Source organism: Narcine bancroftii, chromosome 3 (assembly GCF_036971445.1).
Source record: "Narcine bancroftii isolate sNarBan1 chromosome 3, sNarBan1.hap1, whole genome shotgun sequence".
Classification (NCBI taxonomy): domain Eukaryota; kingdom Metazoa; phylum Chordata; class Chondrichthyes; order Torpediniformes; family Narcinidae; genus Narcine; species Narcine bancroftii.
Window position 1 is genome coordinate 167,128,868 of NC_091471.1, and position 26,034 is coordinate 167,154,901.

At 39.4% G+C, this 26,034-nt stretch overlaps 1 protein-coding gene across 4 annotated transcripts in view; it reads right to left on the minus strand.

Moving 5' to 3' along the window:
- The window catches only part of tbck (TBC1 domain containing kinase), a 278,142-nt gene that overhangs the window by 97,638 nt on the left and 154,470 nt on the right, over positions 1-26,034 (minus strand). For all 4 annotated transcript variants that reach the window (XM_069925750.1, XM_069925752.1, XM_069925751.1 and 1 more), the window contains 2 exons: positions 12,491-12,527; positions 6,169-6,330 (listed from right to left, as the gene is read on the minus strand). In XM_069925750.1, coding sequence (XP_069781851.1) covers positions 6,169-6,330; positions 12,491-12,527 — 199 coding nt within the window. The remainder of the gene's footprint in view (positions 1-6,168; positions 6,331-12,490; positions 12,528-26,034) is intronic.

The following is a 26,034-nucleotide window of genomic DNA, read 5'->3' on the forward strand; positions in this document are numbered from 1 at the left end:
TTTAAAATCAATTTCTTCCATTCTGGACTGGCATTGCTCTTTCCCCTAAGCCAAATGGCTACAGATTCAAAGTTCAGATTTACTGTCAGAGTACACACATAACATCATATACAATCCTGAGATTTTTTTTCCTGTGGATGAGGCAGAATTACCACTTATTTGTCATGCAAAAAACTGTACTGAAGAAGATTTGTATACATGTAAACAAATAAAGAAATGTAATCAAACTGACTATGCAATACAGAAAGAAAAAAAATCAATGAAGTGCAAAAGAAGAGTCCTGATTGAGTTTGTTGTTGAGGGGTCTGATGGTGGAGGGGTAAACCCAATGCAGCATTTGAGGACAGTGTCTATGATAACACCTTGCTGCAAAACTTTGAAAGGTCTACCTTATCAATTTATACTATGCACCAACTGACATTTTACATCATCGGTTCAGATTCAACAGCTCCATTCATCTCAGTTATTGAACAGTTGTGGGGGAGATTGCCCAATTTTTGTGTTAATTTAGTTAAATATATTTGATTATTTGAAAATTTTTCCAGCAAGTTTCAGTTTCAATTCTTGCATTTTTAAATGTCTTAATATATTTTTATATTCATGATTAAAATAAAAGCTTTTTAATATTTGCAAATGGTCAGACACACTCGCACATATTCAAACTTTTTCTGTTTTGCTGGGAGTGAGGCTTGACCAGTTCTGATAACTTTTCTGTGAATGGGAGTTAGTTTGTTTGTTTATTAGAATGAAGTCTAATTAGAATATTAGAAAGAGTCTGGAAAAACAACCAACTGAAAAACCTCACAAAGCGTATACAGAGCCGTTGTCATACCCACACTCCTGTTCGGCTCCGAATCATGAGTCCTCTACCGGCACCACCTACGGCTCCTAGAACGCTTCCACCAGCGTTGTCTCCGCTCCATCCTCAACATCCATTGGAGCGCTTTCATTCCTAGCGTCGAGGTGCTCGAGATGGCAGAGGTCGACAGCATCGAGTCCACGCTGCTGAAGATCCAGCTGCGCTGGATGGGTCACGTCTCCAAAATGGAGGACCATCGCCTTCCCAAGATCGTGTTATATGGCGAGCTCTCCACTGGCCACTGTGACAGAGGTGCACCAAAGAAAAGGTACAAGGACTGCCTAAAGAAATCTCTTGGTGCCTGCCACATTGACCACCGCCAGTGGGCTGATAACACCTCAAACCGTGCATCTTGGCGCCTCACAGTTTGGCGGGCAGCAACCTCCTTTGAAGAAGACCGCAGAGCCCACCTCACTGACAAAAGGCAAAGGAGGAAAAACCCAACACCTAACCCCAACCAACCAATTTTCCCCTGCAACCGCTGCAACCGTGTCTGCCTGTCCCGCATCAGACTTGTCAGCCACAAACGAGCCTGCAGCTGACGTGGACTTTTTACCCCCTCCATAAATCTTCGTCCGCGAAGCCAAGCCAAAGAAGAAAGAAGAAAGAATGAAGTGAACTCCAAATAGACCATGTAAATTCCTCCAGGTAAATGCCATCCTGATAAGCAAGTCCAAAAATTTCAGAGCTAATGAGTCTTGTTAAATAATATCCAATTAGGAGAAATAACACATCAGTTTCCAAAATCAAATACAGCAAAGTAGTATAAATTAAACATTGCTTTAAAAGTCTTTTAAATGTAGATTTTAATAATGCTACCAAAACTGGAATTCATGAAAAGTCAACAATTGAGTCACTTCTGGAATCAACAATTTAAGTGTACAGACACTGTAAATCAATGCTTTTGAAGCACGCTTTTTAAAAAGTTGACATTTTTAAAAAAGTACACTTGATGAAATACTGTACTCTAGTGACCTGCGCACGGAGACGTGGACCAGCCCACAAAATGACCGAAGAACACGGCAACTGCGCGGACCTGGAGGTGACACTGACCATCATCCAAGGTGACCTCCAGCATGGCAGAAAGACAGCGATCTGTGGCGGGAATTCGGGCAAATCCCAGACTGGTGCTCCAATGAAGCTGTGCCCTGACGTCAGCACCTGGAGCCTATATAAACATGACGGCCAGTGCAATAAACCACTCTCAACTTCAAGGCTTTGGTGTGCAGGTCATTCTTCTCCATGCTTACATAGCGCGAATGCTACATTCATGACACTGACAGTTGGACCTGAAGATGACGGACCAGGCAGAGCCAGTGACCATCCACGTGGTCTCACTTAAGCTCCCAACATTTTGGATGTCGCAGCCACACGTGTGGTTCGAGCAGGCTGAGGCTCAGTTCCAGCTTTGACATAGCGTCGCCAATGACACCCGCTAGTTCTACATCTTGAGCGCCCTCGATCAAGACACAGTGGCAAGGGTCGTAGACTTCCTACAGCCTCCGGAGCAAGGCAAATACATGGTCATCAAAGAGCTGTTAACCCAGATTTTTGGGCTCTTCCAACGTGAGTGTGCTGCCTGATTACTGCACAAAGATGGATTGGGGGACAGAGCCCTGTCTGTCCTATTGAGTGAAATTCTTGCTTTGACCGAGGGCCACAAGCCTCGCTTCCTCTTCAAGCAGATCTTTCTGAAGCAACTGCCCGAGGATATCCAACTCTTGCTTACGGTCGAGGATATCAGTGACGCCTGGAAGGTCGTGGCCCGGGTGGACATGCTCTGGATAGTGAAGAAGGATACCAGCACTGTCGTAGACCAGGTCGGCCAAGACCAGCGGAGAGGCAAGTTGATACCCTGGGCCAATTCTGCTATTATTATCAGCGATGGGGTGCAGAGGCTCATCAATGTAACCCATCCTGCGGGTTTCCAGGGAACGCCCTGGCCCACCATTTTGATGGCTGCAGCAGTTGGCCCACGTGAAGCCTCTTCTATGTTTGGGACTCCGTGTCGGGCAGGAGTTTGTTGGTCAACACCGGCATCAAGATAAGCATCCTTCCCCCTTCAGGCCTTGTCACCCGCAGTGGCAAGCAAGGCCATGTACTGAGGGTGCTAACAGTTCCTCCATCTAAACTTTTGGAATCCGTACCATCCCCTTTCGGTTCAGCAACAGCCGATTTACACTGTCTTTCACCCTAGTGGCAGTGGAGCAACCACTCTTGGGGGGCCGACTTCCTTCATGCCCACTGCCTGCTCATAGACCATAAGGGAGACCGTTTGGTGCATGCCAAAACTTTTCACACTCTACCTTTGGGCGAAGCCAAACTATCTTCCCCCCACATTGACTCTATAATGCTTTCTGACAATGAGTTCGCCCGTATCCTGGAGATGTTCCCCTCAATAGTGGTGCCACAGTTCTCCGTGACTGAGCCAAAGCACGGGGTAAGGCACCATATTCTGACAGAGGGCCCCCTGCTCCATGCCAGGGCATGCTGGCTCCCTCCTGAGAAGCTCAGCCTCACTAAGGAGGAGTTCAAGAAAATGGAGAAGCGAGGGATAGTGCAGCACTCTGACAGACCCTGAGTCTCCCCTCCACATGGTGCCAAAAACAGCCCAGGGGGTGGAGGCCACGTGGCCACTACCACCACCTCAATGAGGCCACCATGCCTGAATGATATCCTGTACCCCTCAACGAAGACCGCCACCAACCTGTGTGGGGCACGGGTATTTTCCAAGGTGGACCTCATTTGGGGGTACCACCAAATCCCAGTTCACCCCAGGATGTTCCTTTGGCCTGTTTGAATTCCTATGGATGCTCTGGGCTGAAAAACGCACCACAAACTGTCCAGCTGCTGATGGACACAGTGGGCAGGGAGCTCCCATTTGCGTTCATCTATTTGGACGATATCCTCATTGCAAGCCGCAGCAGCAAAGACCATGCCGCAAACCTGAGACAACTGTGCACCCAATTGAGTGAATTTAGTTTGACAATTAGCCCTGCGAAATGCCAATTCATCCTAGGCACTATTGATTTCCTGGGGCATAGAATAAACAAACATGGGGCAACATCCCTCCCCAAGAAGGTCGAGGCAGTCTGGAGCCTCGACAAGCCATGAACAGTTAAGGGGTTACAGGAATTCGCTGGTATTATAAACTTTTACCACAGATTCATACTGTCATGTGTCCCCTCTTAGCGCGAATGGTGAGCAAGTCAAAGGACATTACCTGGGATAATGAGTCTTCAAGGACATTCCAAAAAGCCAAAAACACGCTAGCTAACACCACCCACTGATCCACCCCAGACCAGAGGCACCTTCTGGTCTGGCAGTCGATGACTCCAGCAGAGCGGCAGGAGGCATACTAGAGCAGCTCATTGAAGGCCAGTGGCAACTTCTGGCCTTTTTCTGAAGACACCTCCACCCCCCAGAGTTCAAATATAGCACCTTTGACCGAGAGCTACTGACACAGTACCTGGTGGTCAGACACTTTAATTGCTTTTTGGAAGGTTGGCAATTCAAGGTCTTCACCGATCACAAGCTGCTGACCTTCACCTTCCATAAGGTATCTGATCTGTGGTCAGCCCAGCAGCAAAGACACTTGTCCTACGTGTCTGAATTTACCATGGACATACAACATAGTACGGGAAAAAGCAATGTTGTAGCCAACACTCTGTCATCCCCGCAATCGAGTCAGTCAACTCCCTGTCCCGGGGGTTGACTATGTGGCCCTCACCAAAGCGCAGCAGCAGGACCCTGAGATCCCCATGTATAAGGCACCGATCTCCAGTGTCAGGGTGGAAGACGTCCCCATCGGCCCAGGTAAACTGACAATCCTGTGCGACATCTCCACCAGCATTTGATGGAGATTGTCCCAGCTGCGTGGAGGTTCCAGTTTTTCAACGCCATACACAACCTGGCACATCAGGCCATATGAGCCACCGTCAAGTTAGTGGCTAGCAGGTTTGTGTGGCATGGACTTCAGAGGCAGGTTAGCCAGTGGGCTAAGGCCTGTATGCACTGCCGGTCCTCAAAAATGAAGTCTCACACGAAAGTGTCCACACAGACTTTTGAACCAGCGTGGTGTAGGTTCAGCCATATATATATATATATATATATATATATATTGATATAGTGAGGCCACTTCCAGTTTCCAGTGGGGTGAGATAACTACTTAGCATGGTTGACCGCTGCACGGGGTGGCCTGAGGTGGTCCCGTTGGCTGATACTACCCGTGCCAGGGCACTCATCAACACATGGGTATCCAGATTCGGGGTCCCAGAGCACCTAACCTCAGCCAGAGGGGCCCAATTTACTTCTGGGCTCTGGGCAGTGCTGGCTAACTTCCTGGGGACACAGCTCTACCACACCATGGTGTACCACCCTCAGGCCAATGGGTTGGTGAAACAATTTCACAGGCACCTAAAGACAGCCTTGATGGCCCAGCTCAAGGGTCCCAACTGGGTGGACGAACTGCTGTGGGTCCTGCTGGGGATTCGTGCCGTGCTGAAGGAAGACTTCAATGTCTCGGTAGTGGAGATGGTCTACAGCGCACCTTTAATCATTCTGGGGGAGTTCCTGGTCTCCATCAATTGCCTGGAAGACCCCGCGGCCACCCTTGAGAAGCTCCAGCAAAAACTGGGTTCCCTGGTCCCCAACCTCACCGCCAGCCCAAACATAACATCCCTAGGGACTTAAAAATTTGTCAGTATGTGTTCGTGCGAATGGCTGAACGCCGTCCACCCTTACTACAAGGGGCCTTACAAGCCCCTCAGGGTCAACAGATCCATTTTCATCCTCACATCAACTGCCTGAAACTGGTATACTTAGATGTAACGAGCCGGTCTCCACTCCTCCCCTGCAACACAGAGGCAGACCGCCCAAGTCAACAGACAATGGTCTGATCGTCGGTTCTGGGGGTGGTGGGGGTCATGTAGTGGCCTGTGCACAGAGATGCAGACCGGCCCAAAAAACTGGCCGACAAATGTGGCGACTGCGCGGACCTGAGGGTGACACCAGTCGTTGTCCCAGGTGGCCTACCACAGTAAACTGTGGCAGGAATGCCGGCCAATCCCAGGCTGGAGCTCCAATGAAGCGGTGCCCTGACGTCAGCACCTGGGGCCCATATAAGCACGATGGACAGTGCTATAAACCATTCTCAACTTCAAGGCTTGGTGTGCGTGTCATTCTTCTCCATCCTCACGTATCATGAATGCTACAGTGCAACCAAATAATTGAGTACATATTTGTGCATCTTCCCTCTGGTACAGTATCATAGATTATCACACACTACCAAATCTCCAGGAGTTCTTTACCTGGTAAATCTGAAAACAGTAGAATGCATTCATTGAATCCATTGGCCAATAGTCTGTCTCGCAACTGTTGAAGAATGGCTACTCCTATACAGAATGGGAACGAAGAATTGCCCAGAAGTAGCGTGTCCCATAGGTGAAAGATCTTATGCAAAGGAAACACATCTGCAGAAATGGTCAGAAAGTTGAACACAGTAACAATAGGTTAATAAACCACAATAAGCCACTTAGTGAGAAGCACAGAATTAATTGTACTCATTATGCTACATTTGTTTGAAAAGTTCATCTGAGTTACAGAAAATTACAATAAAATCCCCATTACTTGGCATTCAATGAATCGGAAACTAAAAAAAAAAGTGAGGAATTAAATAAATAAATAGTTTCAAATTAATAAGACTGGGCAGATGGACCCCGTGGGGGAGCACTGAGACTTCAGTGGATATGCGCAGGTTTGAACTGCTGAATGGACAATGCCTCTCAATGCACGTGCCACTTGCGTGGAGGTGAGTTCGGTTGTCAATGCAAGGAAGGTGCATCAAGGGCCTGACTGGGACACTTGCTTGGAGGTGTCTGGTTGCACAGAAGGCCTGACAGGGACACTGGCATGGAAGTGAGTCGAGTTGTGCAAAGGGTCTGACCGGCCACTGGGATGAAGAGTTAGTTGATGCTGCTTACCACTGTAGTGACTCTCCCAAAGTGCCTCTCTATCACTGCCTAGAAAGTGGCTTTATTTTTATTATATTAGTAAGACTTTATCTGTAAACTTGAGGGAGGGGGTTCATTATGACGACAGCATGGTTAGCGTAGTGGCTAATGCAACTCTGTTACAGTGCTAGAGACCGGTATTTGAATTTAAATTTTGTAAATTATGGGAATTACATGATTAAAGTGAATTTTACATAATTAAAGACTACAATACTTATTTTCTTTCAAATTACATTTGCACTGTCTTTTGCCTTTTAAATGGTGTATTCTTAGTGCAAGTGTATTAGGTATTGTAAGAGTGAGTTTCAGTCAACCGGAAAATTCCCATATCAGACATCAGCGATCCTCGTAGGTGCCAGATTATGGGTATTTTGCTGTATTAATACTTGTTCTCTTGTCAATATTGAAGTTATTTTTCTGTTGCCTTGGCTTTAATTAGGAGAATTTAGTGGATTAACAAGTTTGCTAACTGACTATGTGAGGTAGCAGGATGGTCTGGAGGGATCATCCAGTGAGGCTGTTTGGGTGGAATTGAGGGGCGAAGGAGGCATGAGGGTGCTAATAGGGGTGTATTATAGACCACCAAATGGGCCAAGAAAATTAGAGGAACAAATCTGTAGGGAGATAACTTATATGTGTGAGAATCATAAGGTAGTGATCATGGGAGATTTTAAATTCCTTCACATTGATTGGGATACCCATACAGTTAGAGGGCTGGATGGGCTAGAGTTCGTTAAATGTGTTCAAGATTGTTTTCTAAATCAATTAGTAGAAGAACCGACTCGGGATGGTGTAATACTGGATCTCCTGTTAGGGAATGAGCTAGGTCAGGTATCGGACATTAATGTTGGAGAACAAATTGGGTCTCGTGATCATAACTCTGTTAGTTTTAGGGTAGTTTTAGGGAAGAGCAAGGAGGGGCTTAAAGTTGAGGTTATGGATTGGAGAAGAGCAAATTTTGAAGGAATAAGAAGGGATTTGGGGAGTATTGAGTGGGACAGGATATTTTCAGGTAAGGATGTAAATGAAAAATGGAGGATATTCAAAAAAGAAATTTTGAGGGTACAGAGTAGATATGTCCCAGTGAGGATCAAAGGAAAGGCTGGAAGTCATAGGGAGGCTTGGTTTTCGAAGAATATTGGAAATTTGGTTAGGAGAAAGAGGGAGGTGTACAAGAGGTATAAAGAGCAGAGAGCTGAGAATTTGAAGGAGGACTACAAGGAGTGTAGAAGGAATCTTAAGAAAGAAATTAGAAAGGCCCAAAAAAGGCACGAAGAGGCTTTGGCAGACAGAGTAAAAATAAATCCAAAGGGTTTCTATAGGTACATTAAAAGTAAAAGAATAGTGAGGGATAAAATTGGACCCCTTGTAGATAGCGAGGGTAGGCTGAGTGAGAAGTCAGAGGAAATGGGGGAAATTTTGAATGATTTCTTTGCCTCGGTATTCACTAGGGAAAAAAATATTGAACCAGTTGAGGTAAAGAAAAATAGTGGGGAGGTAATGAAGCATATAAGGATAACCGAGGAGGTAGTGATGGCTGTGTTGAAAAAGATAAAGGTGGATAAATCTCCGGGACCGGACAAAATATTCCCAAGGACACTCAGGGAGGCTAGTGGACAGATAGTGAGGCCATTAACAGAGATATTTAGGATGTCACTGGCCACGGGGGTAGTGCCAAAGGATTGGAGGCCCGTGAGTCTGACGTCTGTGGTGGGCAAGTTGATGGAAAGTGTTCTGAGGGATGGTATTTACAATTATTTGGAGGTACAGGGATTGCTAGGGAGTAATCAGCATGGTTTTGTCAGGGGTAGATCATGCTTGACAAACTTGATTGAGTTTTTCGAGGGGGTTACAAAAAAGGTTGATGAAGGGAAAGCTGTGGATGTTGTCTATTTAGATTTTAGTAAAGCTTTTGACAAAGTTCCCCACAGGAGGTTAGGAAAAAAGGTGGAGGCATTAGGTATAAATGAGGAGGTAGTGAAATGGATTCAGCAATGGTTGGATGGGAGGTGTCAGAGAGTAGTGGTAGCAAATTGTTTGTCCAATTGGAGGCCGGTGACTAGTGGAGTTCCTCAGGGATCGGTCCTGGGTCCACTATTGTTTGCTATATATATTAACGATCTGGAAATAGGGGTGGAGAATTGGATAAGCAAGTTTGCGGATGATACAAAGATTGGTGGTGTTGTGGACAGTGAGGAAGATTACCATAGATTAAAAGGTGATTTAGGAAGGCTGGAGGTGTGGGCTGAGAAATAGCTGATGGAATTTAATACAGATAAGTGTGAGGTGTTACATTTTGGAAAGGCAAATCTAAATAGGTCATATGCATTAAATGGTAGGCTATTGAGATGTGCAGAGCTACAAAGGGATTTAGGAATTATGGTAAATAGCACCCTCAAGGCTGATACTCAGGTAGATGGTGTGGTGAAGAAGGCATTTGGAATGTTACCTTTCATAAATCGGAGTATTGAATTCAAGAGTAGGGAGGCCATGAAGAAATTGTACAAGGCATTGGTGAGACCAAATTTGGAGTACTGTGTACAGTTTTGGTCACCAAATTATAGGAAAAATATAAACAAAATAGAGAGAGTGCAGAGAAGGTTCACGAGAATGTTGACAGGATTTCAAGGTTTGAGTTTTTGGGAAAGGTTGTGCAGACTAGGGCTTTTTTCTCTGGAGCGTAGAAGATTGAGGGGGTCTTGACAGAGGTGTTTAAGATTTTAAAAGGGACAGACAGAGTAAATGTGGATAGGCTTTTTCAATTAAGAGTGGGGGAGATTCAAACTAGAGGGCATGGTTTAAGATTGAAGGGGGAAAAGTATAAAGGGAACATGAGGGGAAATTTCTTTACGCAAAGGTAGGGATGTGGAATGAGCTTCTGACATATGTGGTTGAGGCAGGATCATTGGTTACATTTAAGGAAAGACTGGATAGTTACATGGAGAGGAGAGGACTGGATGGGTATGGACCGGGTGCTGGTCAGTGGGACTAGGAGGGTGGGGATTTGTTACGGCATGGACTAGTAGGGCCGAACTGGCCTTTTCTGTGCTTATATGGTTATATGGTTATATGGTTAATCCTTTAATATGCTGTTGTAATTTCAATTTCAACCTGATAAAAATTAATTTCATTGATTCTCCTAAACCAACTGAATTGTGCAACATCATTATCATCAGTCCAAGTTCAGATAATAGATTGATGGAGATGTTCAAGGGCAATGGAAAAAAAGTACCATATCTGAGCAAAAAGAGAACATTAAACGACACTTGACACAAGCACAATAACCCATGTTTCAACTCACATTCTTTTAAATTAAACTTTCTAAAGATGCATCTATTGTTGTTTTGATGTGTATGTATATATATAATATATATATGGTTTGTATAGTGTGTGTGAATATATGTACTGTACATACAGATATGCACACAAATATATATTTGTACACGTGTACATATACATGTGTGTATATATATAGATATATGTATAGATTGATATATATATTGATATATACACTATATATGTGTATATGTATATATACATACAGCTGTATATATAGAAATGTGTGTGTGTATGTGTGTATGTATATATATATATGTTGTATATATGAGTCTGTGGGTATATATATGAGTGGGTATATATATGAGTCTGTGGGTATATATATGAGTATATATATATGAGTCTGTGGGTATATATATATATTTATATATGTGTGTGTGTGTGTGTGTGTGTGTGTGTGTGTATGTGTGTGTGTGTGTATGTGTGTAAAATTATATATGTATATATAAATATCTGTACTTATTTTTGTGTGTATATTTGAGGTTCCAATATAGGTAAAGTTTGAAATAAATATTGAATTATTGGAAAAATATTAATTTTAATACAATTAATTCTCCCAATTCATGTAATAGGTAAATTTACCCATCTCTTTAAATCTTCATTTTTCTTTTTAAATATTAGAATATAGTTTAATTTACATATATTTTTCAACTTATTATCAATACATATACCTAAATATTTAATCTTATCTATCCATTTAAATTGACCATTTTGTTGACATTGTCTCCTTTTACCAATTCCATTACTTCACTTTTATCCCAATTTATTTTATACCCTGAGATTTTCCCATATTCTGACAACTGACTATAAAGTCTTGGCAATGATAATTGCAGTTGAGTTAAATAAACGAATTAGTCATCAGCAAATAAACTAATTTTATGTTTAGTCTGATTTATCTCAAACCCTTTCAACTGGCAATCATCTCAAATTTTTTGTGCAAGAAGTTCTATAGCTAAAGCAAACAAAGCTGGTGATAAAGGACATCCCTTTCTACTAGATCTAGTTAAATTAAAAGATTGAGATATCTGTCCATTTGTTATCACCTTAGCTTTTCAATTTCTATATAGTTCCTTAATCCATTTTATAAAATTTACACCAAAGCCAAATTTACTTAGAACCTTAAACAAAAAATCCCATTCTAACCTGTTGAAGGCCTTTTCTGCATCTAAAGCTACTATAACACTTAAATCCTCTTTCATCTGAGCTAGATGAATTATACTTAATACCTTACAATATTTTCCAATGTTTGTCTATTTTTGACAAAAACCTGCCTAATCCATATTTATCAATTCAGGAAGATAATTATTAATTCTATTCACTAATACTTTTGTTATAATTTTATAATCAACAGTCAATAAAGATATAGGTCTATGTGAAGCTAGTTTTAATGGATCTCTATCTTTTTTAGGTATGACTATAATTATCGCCGTAGACCATATTGTTCAAAAGCTTGTTCTACTACTTTCATAAATAATGAAATCAATAAATATTTAAATTCTTTATAAAATGCTACTGGGGAACCCATCCTTTCCTGGAGATTTATTATTTTGTACACTACTAAGTGCATCATAAACCTCTTCTTCAGTGAAAGGACTATCTAAATTATCTTTACCTTCTTGAGTTAAATTTGGTAATAACAATTGTGACAAATATTCATCTATAGCCTCCTCATCATGTAATGATTCAGGTGTATATAAGTTTTCATAAAATTCCTTAAATACATCCATTAATTTTTTTTTGGTTTATGTCACTTCATTGTTATTCTGTTGTATTGCATTAATTGTTCTGGAAGATTGTTCTGCTTTTAATTGCCAAGCTAAAACTTTTTGTGTTAGTTCCCCTAATTCATAATATTTCTGCTTAGACTGTAATATCATTTTCTCTATTCATTGTATTATATTGTAGTTTTTTTATTGACTAAACCTATATTTATCCTCAAAAGATGATTTTTGAATTTCCTCTTCCAATTTATCTATATACTTCATATATTCCTTTTTAAGAATAGCTTATAATTTGTCCTCTTAAATAAGCTTTTAATGCATCCCAAATTATAAACATGTCCTCTGTTGAATGCAAATTAGTATCACAAAATAATTGTATATGTTGTCTCATAAAAGAACAGAAATCTGACCTTTTCATTAATAAAAAAATTTAATCTCCACCTATAGACTGATTGTTGTTTTTCAAAATTCAAATTCAATCAACAGATAATATTCTTGTTTGGTAATCAACATTCATAACTCTAGATTGATTTTGATCAGAAATTTTTCAAAGTTTTACTTACGTGTAAACATTGTGAGAAACCACGGTATTGCATAAAGCTGGGATAAAGAAAATAAAGCAAGTTACTATTAGATAAAGTCACTTTAAATGCTCTATAGGCTGATTGATTAATTTGAGGATGCAAATGTTTGATTGCAAATCTCATTTCTTTACATTTGATAAAATATGCAACCAGTTCATTCACCCATCACCCATCTCATGGTATTCTTTTTCTTTTTCTTTTAAAGTTATTTTCATATAAATCCATTGCATTGAGACTTTTACACATTTAAGATAATAGCATATTAGTGACAATAGTACTTTGATTTAAGCCTCAAATGAATATGTACAAGAAGTAAAGAGGTAAAGAAAGTACAAGAGGTAAAGAAAGAGAAAAAAAGGGAAAGTAAAAAATCTAACCCAATGCCAACCAATGTTGTAATTCATATTATAAGTTGAGATAACATCAAACAACGGCCTTGGGAGAGCCAAACAAAGCACGTCCAGTTACAACCTTCATCGCACCTAATTAGTCCAATTGTGAAAGTAAGCCATATATGGACCCCAGGTCCTATCAAAAGAAATTTTGATATTTGTGACAGTAGGTCAAAACTTCTCTTTCCACTTTAACAATATTGCTCTTCTTGCTAGTAAATTGGAGAATGCGAAAACCTCTTTTTATTTAGTGGATAGTTTTATGTTTATGTCTCTGGAAAAGCCAAACATTGCAATTACCGACATGGATCCAAATTAATCCCAAAAATGGTTGAAAAAGATCTAAAAATATCAGTCTAATATTTATGCAATTTAGCGCATGACCAAAACAGATGGATCAAAGAGGTGTCGCAAAATGTATTCAATGCGCCACTTTTGAACTGAATCAGACTGTGCCTAGTGCACATTGATGAGTCGTAAATCAAGTCCAAAATTGGCATCTAATCTTTGTCTGAAAAAGAGATATTAACATCATTCTCCCATTCAGTTTTAATCCCAATTAGTGAAATTATTTTCATATTCAATAATTTATAATATAGGGCAGATATTATACCTTTATGAGCTAATCGTAATTTAAAAAGTTCATCAATAAAATTTGAATCTGAAAGAAATGGAAATGTTGAAAGCTTGGAATGATTTGTGGAATTTGATAAAACCTGAAAAAAATGTCTATTTCTTTTTTTTTTAAACTTTATTTAAAAGATTTTTGAAAAGTTACAATCAAACAACAGAAAAAAATCAATTTATACATAGAACGCTTCCACCAGTGTTGTCTCCGCTCCATCCTCAACATCCATTGGAGCGCTTTCATCCCTAACGTCGAAGTACTCGAGATGGCAGAGGTCGACAGCATCGAGTCCACGCTGCTGAAGATCCAGCTGCGCTGGATGGGTCACGTCTCCAGAATGGAGGACCATCGCCTTCCCAAGATCGTGTTATATGGCGAGCTCTCCACTGGCCACTGTGACAGAGGTGCACCAAAGAAAAGGTACAAGGACTGCCTAAAGAAATCTCTTGGTGCCTGCCACATTGACCACCGCCAGTGGGCTGATAACGCCTCAAACCGTGCATCTTGGCACCTCACAGTTTGGCGGGCAGCAACCTCCTTTGAAGAAGACCGCAGAGCCCACCTCACTGACAAAAGGCAAAGGAGGAAAAACCCAACACCCAACCCCAACCAACCAATTTTCCCCTGCAACCGCTGCAACCGTGTCTGCCTGTCCCGCATCGGACTTGTCAGCCACAAACGAGCCTGCAGCTGACGTGGACTTTTTACCCCCTCCATAAATCTTTGTCCGCGAAGCCAAGCCAAAGAAGAAGATATATATATATATATATATATATATATATATAAAATAAATATATATATATATATATATATAAAATAAATATATATATATATATATATATAAATATATATATATATATATATATATAAAAAAAAATATATATATATATAAAAAAATATATATATATATATATATATATATATGTGTATTTAAAAAAACCCTCCCACTTAAGGGGAGCCAAATAAAAAAATAAAACAGAATATATACAATATTTCAAAGTATTTCCAAATTCATATATTCCTAATAGGAAGACCACATTTTAACAAAAAAGGAATAATTATCATTCAAGTTACATGTAATTTTTTCCATAGTAATTCAAGCTCTCAATTCATTATGCCAACATTCTATATTAATCTTCACATTATCTTTCCAAGTACTACCTACACATTTTCGTGCTACAGACAACACTAAGCATACAAATGCAATTTGAAATTTATCCAATCCCAATTCCTTCAAAGAGACCATATAGCCCAAAAAAAAATCGATGGGTCTGATAGTAATTTAATTTTAAATAATTTTTCCAAAACCAACCTACTAATTCCTTCCCAAAATGGTTGTACTTTAACACAAGACCAAATGGCATGTAAAAAAATTCCAGTACATAATCCACATCTAAAACAAGAGTCAAAATTACTAAATCCATATTTTTTTCAGTTTCTCTGGAGTCAAATATAACTGATGTAAAAAATTATAATTAACCATTCCATATCTTACATTCATCAATTTAGTTACACTCTCATAACACATAACTTCCCAATTTTCTTGAGGGATAACATAAGTTAAATTACTTTCCCATTTAGTCCTAGATTTCTCCCATTCCGGTTTATCCATACTTTCTTGTACAATTGATACATATCCAAAATATAGCCTTTCTTTGGTATAGGGGAAATCAAAGATTCAAATTTTGTCAACCTTTGGTAAATTCATCTCTTTACCATAATTATCTCTTATCAAAGCTCTGAGATGATAATAAAGAATTTAGATATATCAAATTTCTCTCTCAATTGGTTAAAAGAAAGAAATTGACCTTCTTCAAAACAGTCCTGAACTATCGTTATACCCTGAGAATTCCATCTCTTTAAATGATTATTGAACATTGAAAAAGGAATAAGCTGATTAATATGTAATAAGGTTTGAATTGATAATTTACCCTTCGATCCTAAAGCCATATTTCCTTTAACCCATATCTTTAACAAATGTTTTAATACCGGCATATTACATTCCCGCAATAAGTTCATATTCCACTTAAATATAAACAGATGCACATCAACTTCAGAAATACAAGCCATTTCAACCTTCGCCCAACTCGGGGTTTGATCAATATCCATCAATCTACTGACAAATTTGAACTGAGCAGCTCATTTTGAAAATGAGGTAACTGAAGCCAACCTAATGCATATTTCCATGTAAGTTTATGCAAAGCTACTCCTGCTTATTTCCCCTTCCATAAAAATTCCCGCACTGCTCTGTTCATTTTGTTCATTCTGAAAAAAGCCCTTCGAAAGTAAACATGGTATCGACTGAAATAGATATTGGATTCGAGGAAAAATATTCATTTTAAGACAATTTACTTGACCAATTAATGTTAACGGAAGATCTTTCCATTTAATCAAATCCATTTTAATCCTTTTTAATAAAGGAACATAATTTAATTTATATAAAGACTGAAAATCTGCATTTACTATTACTCCTAGATATAATTCTATCTGATCATTTTAATTTTATAATATTTTTAAATTCTGAATCATCTCCTTCTCCAACTGGTAGTATTTCACTCTTATCCCAGTTTACCTTATATCCAGATAACTCCCCATATGTCAACAAACAATCTTGTAAATATTTTAAAGACTGCTCCAGGTCTGTCAAATACACCAACACATCATTCACAAATAAATTAATCTTATATTCATCATCCGCAATTCTCATCCCTTTAAACTTATCATTCTATATCATATTGTCTGAGCTAACGGTTCAATAGCCAATGCAAGATGGCGCAGAGGGAAGTCGTGCAGTTCCACCTTTCCCCAGTTAGACTTATAAATACCCGATTTTAAAATTTGTAAAAATGGTTAAAAATAGTATTTACATGAATAGTGGAGGATTGAAATGGCTACAAATGTGAAGTAATCAAAAACTCAGTTACAAAAGAAATTACCCTATAAAAGTGTTGAAGAATTGAGGCCTACCTACCAAGTTGAAGCCACGGAGTCGTCAACTGGAGCTCCCAACCCTTAAAGGACCCCTGCTCGGCTGAGTATTACGCCGGCGCCGATCGTGCGTCCACAAGATGACGCCGGTTCTGTGACAAGGTCGGCCGGTCCTGACTCGTGCCCCCATGAGCCCGGATGTGTAGGCGGATTGGCCAAGCAGAGACAGACGCACGAGCCCGCAGTAGTGCCTGGTGGTCTAGGGGCGTGCAGTGTAGCGTTGGAAGATGCACCTGCGCGGTTGGTGACTCTTCCGGGAATGTGCGGTGCAATGCGAGTTCGGGAATTATTAGAGAAGGTGTGGGCTGTGGGGGAGCCCGAAAGATGGCAGGCTGACGAGGTCGGCATGCTGTCGACGGGTGTCCAGACCCGCAGCCGCGCTGGAAGAGGAATCATTGTGTCAGAAGAGGAAGAGACCCCACCACTATTGGAACCAACACAGGAAGAATATATGGGGACTGGGACCAGAGAAGATAGGCCTCAAGGGGAAGTGATGGACCTTGGACTGGATTCTGTGTTTACAATATTGGAAGGGATTGCTCATCAAATGGAAAACATGTCCGATAAATCAAGGATTCATGGAAGTGAAAACTAAAATGAATAGTGTGTGTGAAGAGATAACTTCTATGAAGAAAGATATGACTGTTGTTAAAAGTGATGTTAGTAGATGTATAAAAACAGACACTGTACAGGATAATTTAAAAAAAATAATTGAAGAAGCTTTTTTTGAATGTAAGAATCAAGTGGATCGTAATAGAGAAAAATGGAAAAAGTGGAGGTTTCTTTTGTGGATTAGGGAATTCAGATGAAGGAATTATTGAAGAAGATTGACTCATTGGAGAATCAAGGTCAAAGAAATAATATAGAAATAGTAGGTCTTCCAGAAGATATGGAAGTTTCAGATCCGGTAAAGTTTTTTTAAGAAATGGATTCCTGAGGTACTGGGCCATGAAGTTTTTCCGGATGGTTTGGAACTAGACCGAGCACATAAAGCATTGAGTAAAAAATGTTTCCAGGTCAACCACCACGAGCAGTTTTGATTCGTTGTTTGAAATATCAGGACAGAGAAATTATATTACAAGTTGCGGTGCAGAAAGTGTGGAAAAATGTCTATTTCATAGATAAATTTGATCATCAATTGTTGTAGAGATATGAAATTTTGTTGTTTAAACAGATTCTTAAAACTTTTAATTCCTGAAAAATTCTGTTCTAGAAAATCTGTGTCTAAAATAGATAGGACTTGCCTCCAAATCTTCAGTCTATGTATCATCCTTAAATTCTTTGTCAGTTTTCAAATAGAAAGAGGTATAGGTGAACCCCATACTGTCCGTATAGAAATGTTATTAAGGGATTTCAATTCCATCTCAATCCAGTTAGGGCAGGCATTTGTTTTTTCACATTGCAACAACAATAACATATTCCTTATGCTCATAGACCAGTAGTAAAATCTAAAATTGGGTAGCACCAGCCCCTTGTTATTTCTTGTATTTTGGAGATATATTTTATTCAGTCTCGGTTTCTTTTTTTTTTGCCATATATATGACATAATTATTAAGTCTAATATGTCAAAAAAGGACTTAAATAAATATTGGTAGTATTTGGAATAAACATAAAAACTGGCAAAGGCCCAGAAGAATGTGCATCCTATAGATTGATCTCTTTACTTAAGATTTTATTTACTTAATCTCTGGACATTAAGATATTATCAAAAGTTTTAGCATATTGGTTAGAGAATATCTTTACAGTAATAATTAATTTGAACTAAACAGGCTTTATTATCATAATATTCTCTACTCATAATTATGAATGTATTTTAACTTTAGATGCTGAAAAAGTATTTGACAGAGGGGAATGGAAATACTTATTCACCACCTTAGAAATATTTAATTTTAATCCAGGTTTTATCCCTTGGATAAAACTTTTATATGCATTTCCAATGGCATCAATTCACATTAATTCCCAACAACCCAAATTTTAAAAATTAGGATGAAACACGAGGCAGGGTTATCCCCTTAGCCCATTGCATTTTGACAAAAGTGCTGGAACTACTAGCAAGTTCACCTTGTATCATAAAATCAAGATTTTATAGGTTTGTTTAGAGGGCAGATGACTTTTTAAAATTTCTACCCCTGAGATAGTTATACCTAGCATATTGTTGTTACTTTCACATTTTAACCAGTTTGCAGGTTATAAATTTAACCTACGTAAGAGCGAACTACTACCATTGAAGGGCCTACTGGTTTTCTATTCTAACTAGCCATTCAAAATAGTGAATGAACAATTTAAATATCTAGGTATTACGATAACCAAGAACTTTAAAAATCTTTTTGTAGAAAATTTTAGTATTAGTTAATCAAACTAAATTAATTCTTACCAGATGGCCACCATCTTTAACTATGATTGGTCGTATTAATTCTGCTAAAACGATTATTTTTCCATGCTATTCTTTTCAAAAGAGCTAGTAATGTCATGGGAATTCTGGGGTCTGCTGCCATTGTGAATATATTTTTAGTTACCTTACTGCAAAGTTTTAATTTAAATTAGTTCCATTTTATGGAAGTCTCACAAATCCTCCATAATCTTTAGTGCCCTTCCCCAGAGAAGGGCCATTCACTCCAGGTTGTGAAAAAATGGATTAAATAATTAGACACACTGGAACCTGAAGCTAAGCACAATCTGCTGGAAGAATTCAAAAGATCAAGCATTCATCAATGAAGGGCTCCAGTCTGAAATGTCAACCATTCTTTTTCTCCTACTGATGCTATTCAACCCATTGAGTTCCTCCAGCAAATTGTGTTGAGATTAAATAATTGGATTTGGGATCCTAATGGCAAATGCTATTTAAATGGAATTAAAGTACCATCATTTTTCTCTGCTGTTCTGCAAAATTGAATGCCCTCTCCTTTTGTGTGGCTAGGCAGTTAATACGGATAAACGCAGAAATTGAAGATGATGGAACCTTAAGTGAACAAAGAGAGGCAAAAAGGGCCCAGTGGGTCAGGATGCATCCTTGGAGATAAATGTTTCAGGATGGGACCTTTTCTTGAGTTAATATGGAAACAGTGCTTTGCTCACTTATCAGTGGTCCCCTCCTCAGATTTGTCTACAGGAAGGATGAGAGTCAATATATATGGGACCAGCTAGGCTGCTTGATCTGCTGATGAAGGGGAGCTCATCGCGCTCCCTCACTCCTGGACTGGTTGCCAGCTGCCACTCTATCTAAGCTGGATACCAATGGCAAAATAGTTACTGTGCACATTTGTTTTTCAATGTCCTTTCCTCCTTCAACAGTTTCATGATTTTCATCCCAATGTTCATTTCCTGAGGTGGTCAGGTTCATTAACTATCATCCAGTACATCTGATGTAGTGTGTATGGTCATATCAAAGCAAATCTTTGGACCCCAACCTGACACAGTCAGCAGTTGCAGATGTGACACTTCTATCTGGATCAGTGATAATACTCTCACTTGACAGTTAGAAGGTTCTGGGTTTAAATCCCATTGTATCACATAATACAGTCTATTGCTTTGTTTTGATACTGAATTAGTGCCAAGTTATTGGCAATACTAAACTACAGACAAGATGTTTAGCCAAGGCGTAACCCGTCTATTCTGATGAAAACATCCTAGGGCACTATTCAAAGAGAATCCGGGTTTCTAACTAACTTTCTTAGCTCAATCAATGTCACAAAGAACTGACCACCTGGTGGTTGACCTCATTGGCATTTATGGGATTTTCTTTTGAATGAATTGATCAGTTGCTTTGTAAGCCAATATATTGATGTGATTCATTGACTGTTTTTGAATCTGCTAAGAACACACAAGTTGATCTCCTAGAGAAAGAAAAACACAGTGCTGGAGATACTTAGCTGGTTAAGCAGTGTTGTTTATATAGCAAAGATAAAAATACATCACCAACATTTTTGCTTGAGCCCTTCATCAAGGTATGTGGCCTTTGTAGTCCATTGAAGCCCAAGTTCTTATTCTATAGCACACAAAAGCAGAAACTTCTGGAAGCACAAAGCAAGCCAGGCAGCATCTGTGGAAGAGAATCAGTCTTTGTTTCTCTCCACATAGATACTATCAGACCAGCTGACTCTTTCTTCTATTTTGTTTCAGTTCTTCAGCATCTCCCACTTTTTGACTTCCATCTGGTGTTGAATTCATTGCCATTTGTCTTCTAGCAATGTCACCCTTAAAGTTGTGCTCCTCCCCACAATGGGGATTCCATCTGCCTGTTTTGCTTTGTCCATCATTTCTCTCTCTTCTAGTCTTGTGTAAGGAGTTGACAAAATCTCACTTATCTTTCCTCTATCAAGGGCACTGATTGACCTGCTGAGTTTCTCCAGTATTGTGTTTTTACTTCAAACATTAATTCTGCAGACTCTTGTGTTTTACTTAATCTCCTTGTGAAAGATCTTTTCTTCTACATTATCCTCTCAGATTAATTCCACCCACCCCTCCCCAAGAATAACAGTTTTTATATTTTTTCTGTCTGCTCTCTCCTTGATGACAAGTACGGATTATTGCAAAACTATACAAAATAAACCGGAGAGGGTCTCCTGTCAATCAACACAATCGTTTCCTGATGAATTGATCATTATTAATTAATCTCCCTGTAGATATGCTACATGATATAATCGGTATGTGGGTGTCTGCAGGCATTAAATGACTGAAACATATGCCTACGTAAAAGATCACTGCACTTAAAAAGTGGAATGTTTTGAAGCATTTTCTTGACTCATTAAGATGATTAAATTAAGCTATTATGTTTTTAAGCAAATATAATTGATGTTCAGAAATTGTTCTTTGGAATATCCTAAATCAGATCTTTAGCAAGCTGTGTAAGCACTGCTGGAGCAGGCAATCAATTTTAATTTAGTTTCTCATTTTCTCAGACAGAAGGAAATTTTGTGTAATATAATGTGAATTGGGTGGGTAATTCATATTATCACAAGTCCACAGAGAGATAATATTGGCTTACTCTTCTTCAGCTACATATTTAATATCTTTATATAAAAATGACTGCTTTGACATTGGATTGTACACAATTCAAGAGTGAATGGTCATAAGGTTGGCTACATTGGCCAATAAATTAGTATTCATTTCACAGAAATGTGGCTAAGACACAGGCTGATCAGTTCAATTGATTTCATCCCAGAATACTGTTAAATACTGGATAGTAGCAGATGACAATTAAAGTCCTGAAGAAAGATCACAGTTCCTGAAAATCACAGGGACCATACAGTTCAGAAGCAGTGGAACGAGCACCATTAGGAGGGAGGTATTGGGATGTGAATTGGCATCAGCCTGAAATTCTGACATGAAGGAGCACACTTCACAGTTAATGTTAATTTGGCTTCTGTGAGGCAGTTTCCAGTGGTATCTTTATCCACCCAGTTTGACTACTGAACATCAGAATATGTGCACAGTATTCACTGTTAACATAGCAATCAAAAACAAGCTTTACCCAGACTTCACAAACAAACATTAGATCTCAATATATTTGTAAATGGGCTAATACCGCATCAGATTAAAACACAGGGTCCAGAAATCTATGTAGGAAATTGTATCAAGAGGGCAGGTACTTCAAGCCACGAATGGACTCTCACAGCCATGCTAACATCTACCAACTGATTTTACACCTCCAAACAGGACTTCTTCATCAAATTACTGGGGCTAAATTGTGAAGATTATACCACCACCGAGCAGGACCTTTCGGGATTGCATTCCACCTTTCTCTGGGTGTTCAGAATTTCATTTTTATTTCTGAAGTAATTCTTAATTTTTAAAAAACATCAAAAATGAACAGAATATATTATCAAGGACAGGTACTTTTCAAAAAAAATCAAGGACTGGTGTGTATACAAATGCAACTCATTAGCTGCTCATCAACCATGATTCCACATTTGCTGACTCACAATGCCAGTGACGTGGATTCAAATATGACCTACAGTGAGTGGTGTTTCTGTGGAGTCTGCATGTTCCTTCTGAAACCATATCTGGGTTTATGCACCTCTGGTATTGTTCTACATTGCAAATATGTGGTTTGGTAGGTCAATTGCCTTTGTAAATTGACTCTCATGGTAGAATCTGGGAGAGTTGAAGAGAGAATAAAATAGGATCAACATAAGAGTTGTTGAATGTTTGACATGAAATCAATGGGCTGTTTCTGTGCTTTATGACTCTGCAAGGTTTCTGTTTACAAATGTTAGGTTTGGCTCAGCTCACAGCACTCTTGGCTGCAACTTAAAAGGTTAGGAGATGAAGTCGCACTTTATGAACCTGAGAACATAATTTAGTCCAAAACGACAACAGGCTCCCCCTGCTAAAACCTTTCCTCTTCCCGCAGATGCGGACTAACCTGCTGAGCGTTTCCAACATTTTCTGTTTTTATTTTAGATTTCCAGCATCTGCATTTTTTAAGTGTTTGTTTACGTCAATGAATCTCAACCTAATACTTTACAGTGCTCTATTCCTTTAGTACACAGCAGAGAAATGAGATGGAGGTAAACTAAACAAAAGGTAAACTTTTGGGTGCATATTAGTCTAAAATTAGCCATAAAATGACTCAGAAGTGCTTTAGAGTTAAAGTGGTATGCCTCTCTCCAGCATACCATTACACATTACTTGGTCTCTCCTGTGAAAATAAGGTTGAAAATTGCTAAAATAATCAATTGGGCTTTCAAGAGATTGCAGACATCAGAACCTGCAGGACAAAAAACAAAAAATCTGCTGCAGGAAATTAGTGATTGAGCAGGCAGCATCTACAGGGGGTAAAGAGTTACTTTTCTTGGTAAAATGTTTCAATCCAAAACACTGTCATTTTCTATCTCCCCCACTGAGGCTGCTTGATCTGTTGAATTTCTCCAATAAATTGTTTTCTACATTAGACTTTCTAATGTTTTCTAAACAGCTGGCGGAGTTTTCATAGTTTTTAAAATGATCCAGCCTGCTCCATCTGATGAAAACCTAATTAAAGAGCAAACAGGGTTTTGTGTGCATGCAACATCTTTGCAATAAATTATGATTTGCAGTCAGATAGCATGCAATTCAAACCAGGACATAGCCATTGAACACTAAACACGACAGCCACTAGTCTTGGGCAACAAACATTGTAGAACTATAACTTCACTTGATGCACAAAAAGTCCATGTGCTGTGAAATGAGAGGTCTGACAAGTTGAAAGCATGTTATTTACTTTCCTGTCACACATCTGCTAGTATAGTTAATCCATTCAAACCAACTTCACTTATGTGATTAGGATGTGAAATTCCAGGGCATTTCAATCAACACCCATTCTCATCCACACAGTTGATTGCATCTCTTCAAGCTTCCATCTCCCTGTAATTACCTTCTGTTATCCTTTCTACAATGACATATAATCTCTAGCTGCATCTATTTTGTGATTCAACACACTTTTGAAATTGTAGAGAATTACAAAAACAATTAACAATAGGGCAAAACTCTGGATGGTTTAAACTGGAGTGGGACGTCCTTTGTGTTGGAATCTTAAATGGGGCAAAATTTGTTAAATGCATCCAAGAAAGTTTCTTGAAGCAGGGTGCAGAAAGTCCAACCAGGGAAGGGGCTATACTAGATCTTGTACTGGGAAATAATTCTTACCAGGTGATTGGGCCATCAGTGGGACAGTATTTTGCAAATGGTGGTCATAATTCCTTATTTTCAAGATAATTATCTATAATGATAGGCCTGGACCTCATGGAAAGATACTAAGTTGGGAAAGGGAAAATTATGACATTGTTTGGCAGGAACTGGAAGCAGTTGTTATTGGGCAAGTTTCCAACTGACACGTGGGAGTTGTTCAAGGACTTGCTAGTTAATGTCCAGGATGGGCAGGTTCCAATTCGGAAGAAGAACAGGCATTGTAAAATAAGAGAACCTTGGATGTCAAAAGAGGTCATTAATCTAATCAAAAAGAGAAAGGAAGCATATGCAAAGTTTTGGAAGTGAAAAATCAGACAAAGTCCTGGAGGAATATGAGAGAAGACTCAAGTTGGGCTTTAGGGAGGCCGAAAGGGGATCACAAATGCCCTTTGTGAGTGGGATTAAAGAGAATTCTAAGGCATTTCATACTTGGGTTTAAAAATACATATAGGACTAGGGAAAGGATAGGGCCACTCAAAGACAAAGACAGAGATTTATGCTTGGAGTCAGAGGAAGTGGGTGAGGACTAAATGAGAACTATGCATCAGTATTCACAAAGATAAAGACATAGAGGATACTGATAGGGAACATAGTATGGAGAATGCTAACATGTCAGGGCATTTTGAGATCAAGAAAGATATAGGACTGGGTCTTTTGAAGAACATTAAGGTGGATCCCAGGAGTAAAGACTTATGTTTCCTCACTGGTAACTAGTGAGGTCCTGTGAAAATGGTGATGAGCCAATGTTGTACCTTTGTTCAAGGAGGGAATTGGGTATAATCCAGGAAATTATAGGCCAGTAAGCCTCACATCAGTTGCAGGGATACCATTGGAGAGGATATTTTGGGATAGGCTGTATGCACATTTGGGAAGACATGGTCAGATTAGGGACAGTTAGTTTTTGTGGGCATCTCATGTCTTACACATGATTTTTTTTTTGAGGAGGTGTCGAAGGTGGATGTGTCCACATGGACTTTAGTAGTCATTTGACAAGGTCTCTCATGGAAGACTGATCCAGATTTCAGATCAGACTCAGATTTATTACCCGAGTACATACTTGACTTCACATATAACCCTGAGATTCTTTTTCCTGCAGGTGAGGCAGAATTACCATATATTGGTAGTCCAAAAAAAAACTGCTTGACACAGCTGCATACCATGCCCTGCTGGACTGAAATTTTGAAGATGTTTGTGAATATACTGGCAAGTTGGTCAGCACAGGTTTTTAATAGTTAACCGGGTACTCTGTTTGGACTGGATGCTTTCCTTGGATTCACTCTCCTGGAGGCATCCCACATATCATCCTGGGATAGGGAATGGATAGGATCATCAGGGGTCATGGGGGTGCGGAGGGGTAGTTCTTCCTTATTCTTGTGGTCAAATCAGGTGTAGAGGGCGTTGATTTTATCTAAGAGTGAAAATTTGCCATTTGTCACAGCTGTCAGGTATCCTTCATTGTTTCCATTTTCATCCGGAAATTCTACCGGCCAGGAAATGGTTTTCCATAGGTCATATCTGCTTCTTCTATAGTGATCTGGATCTCTAGACCTCAATGCGTGTGATGTGGCTTTCAGCAGGCTCTGAATTTCGTTGTTTATCCAGGGCTTCTGGTTGGGGAAAATCCTGAACGATTTGATGGGGACACACTCATCCACAGCTGTTTTAATAAAGGCAGTGAAAGCCCTGCAGTAATCATTCAGATCCTAATCTGAGTCCTTGAACACTGCCTAATTCACTGACTTGAATAAGTCTTGTAACGATTCTTCAGACTCCTGCGAACATCTTCTAGCTGTCCTAATCTCTGGAGCCTCTCTTTTCAGGCTTTATCCCCATGAAAGCAGAAGGAG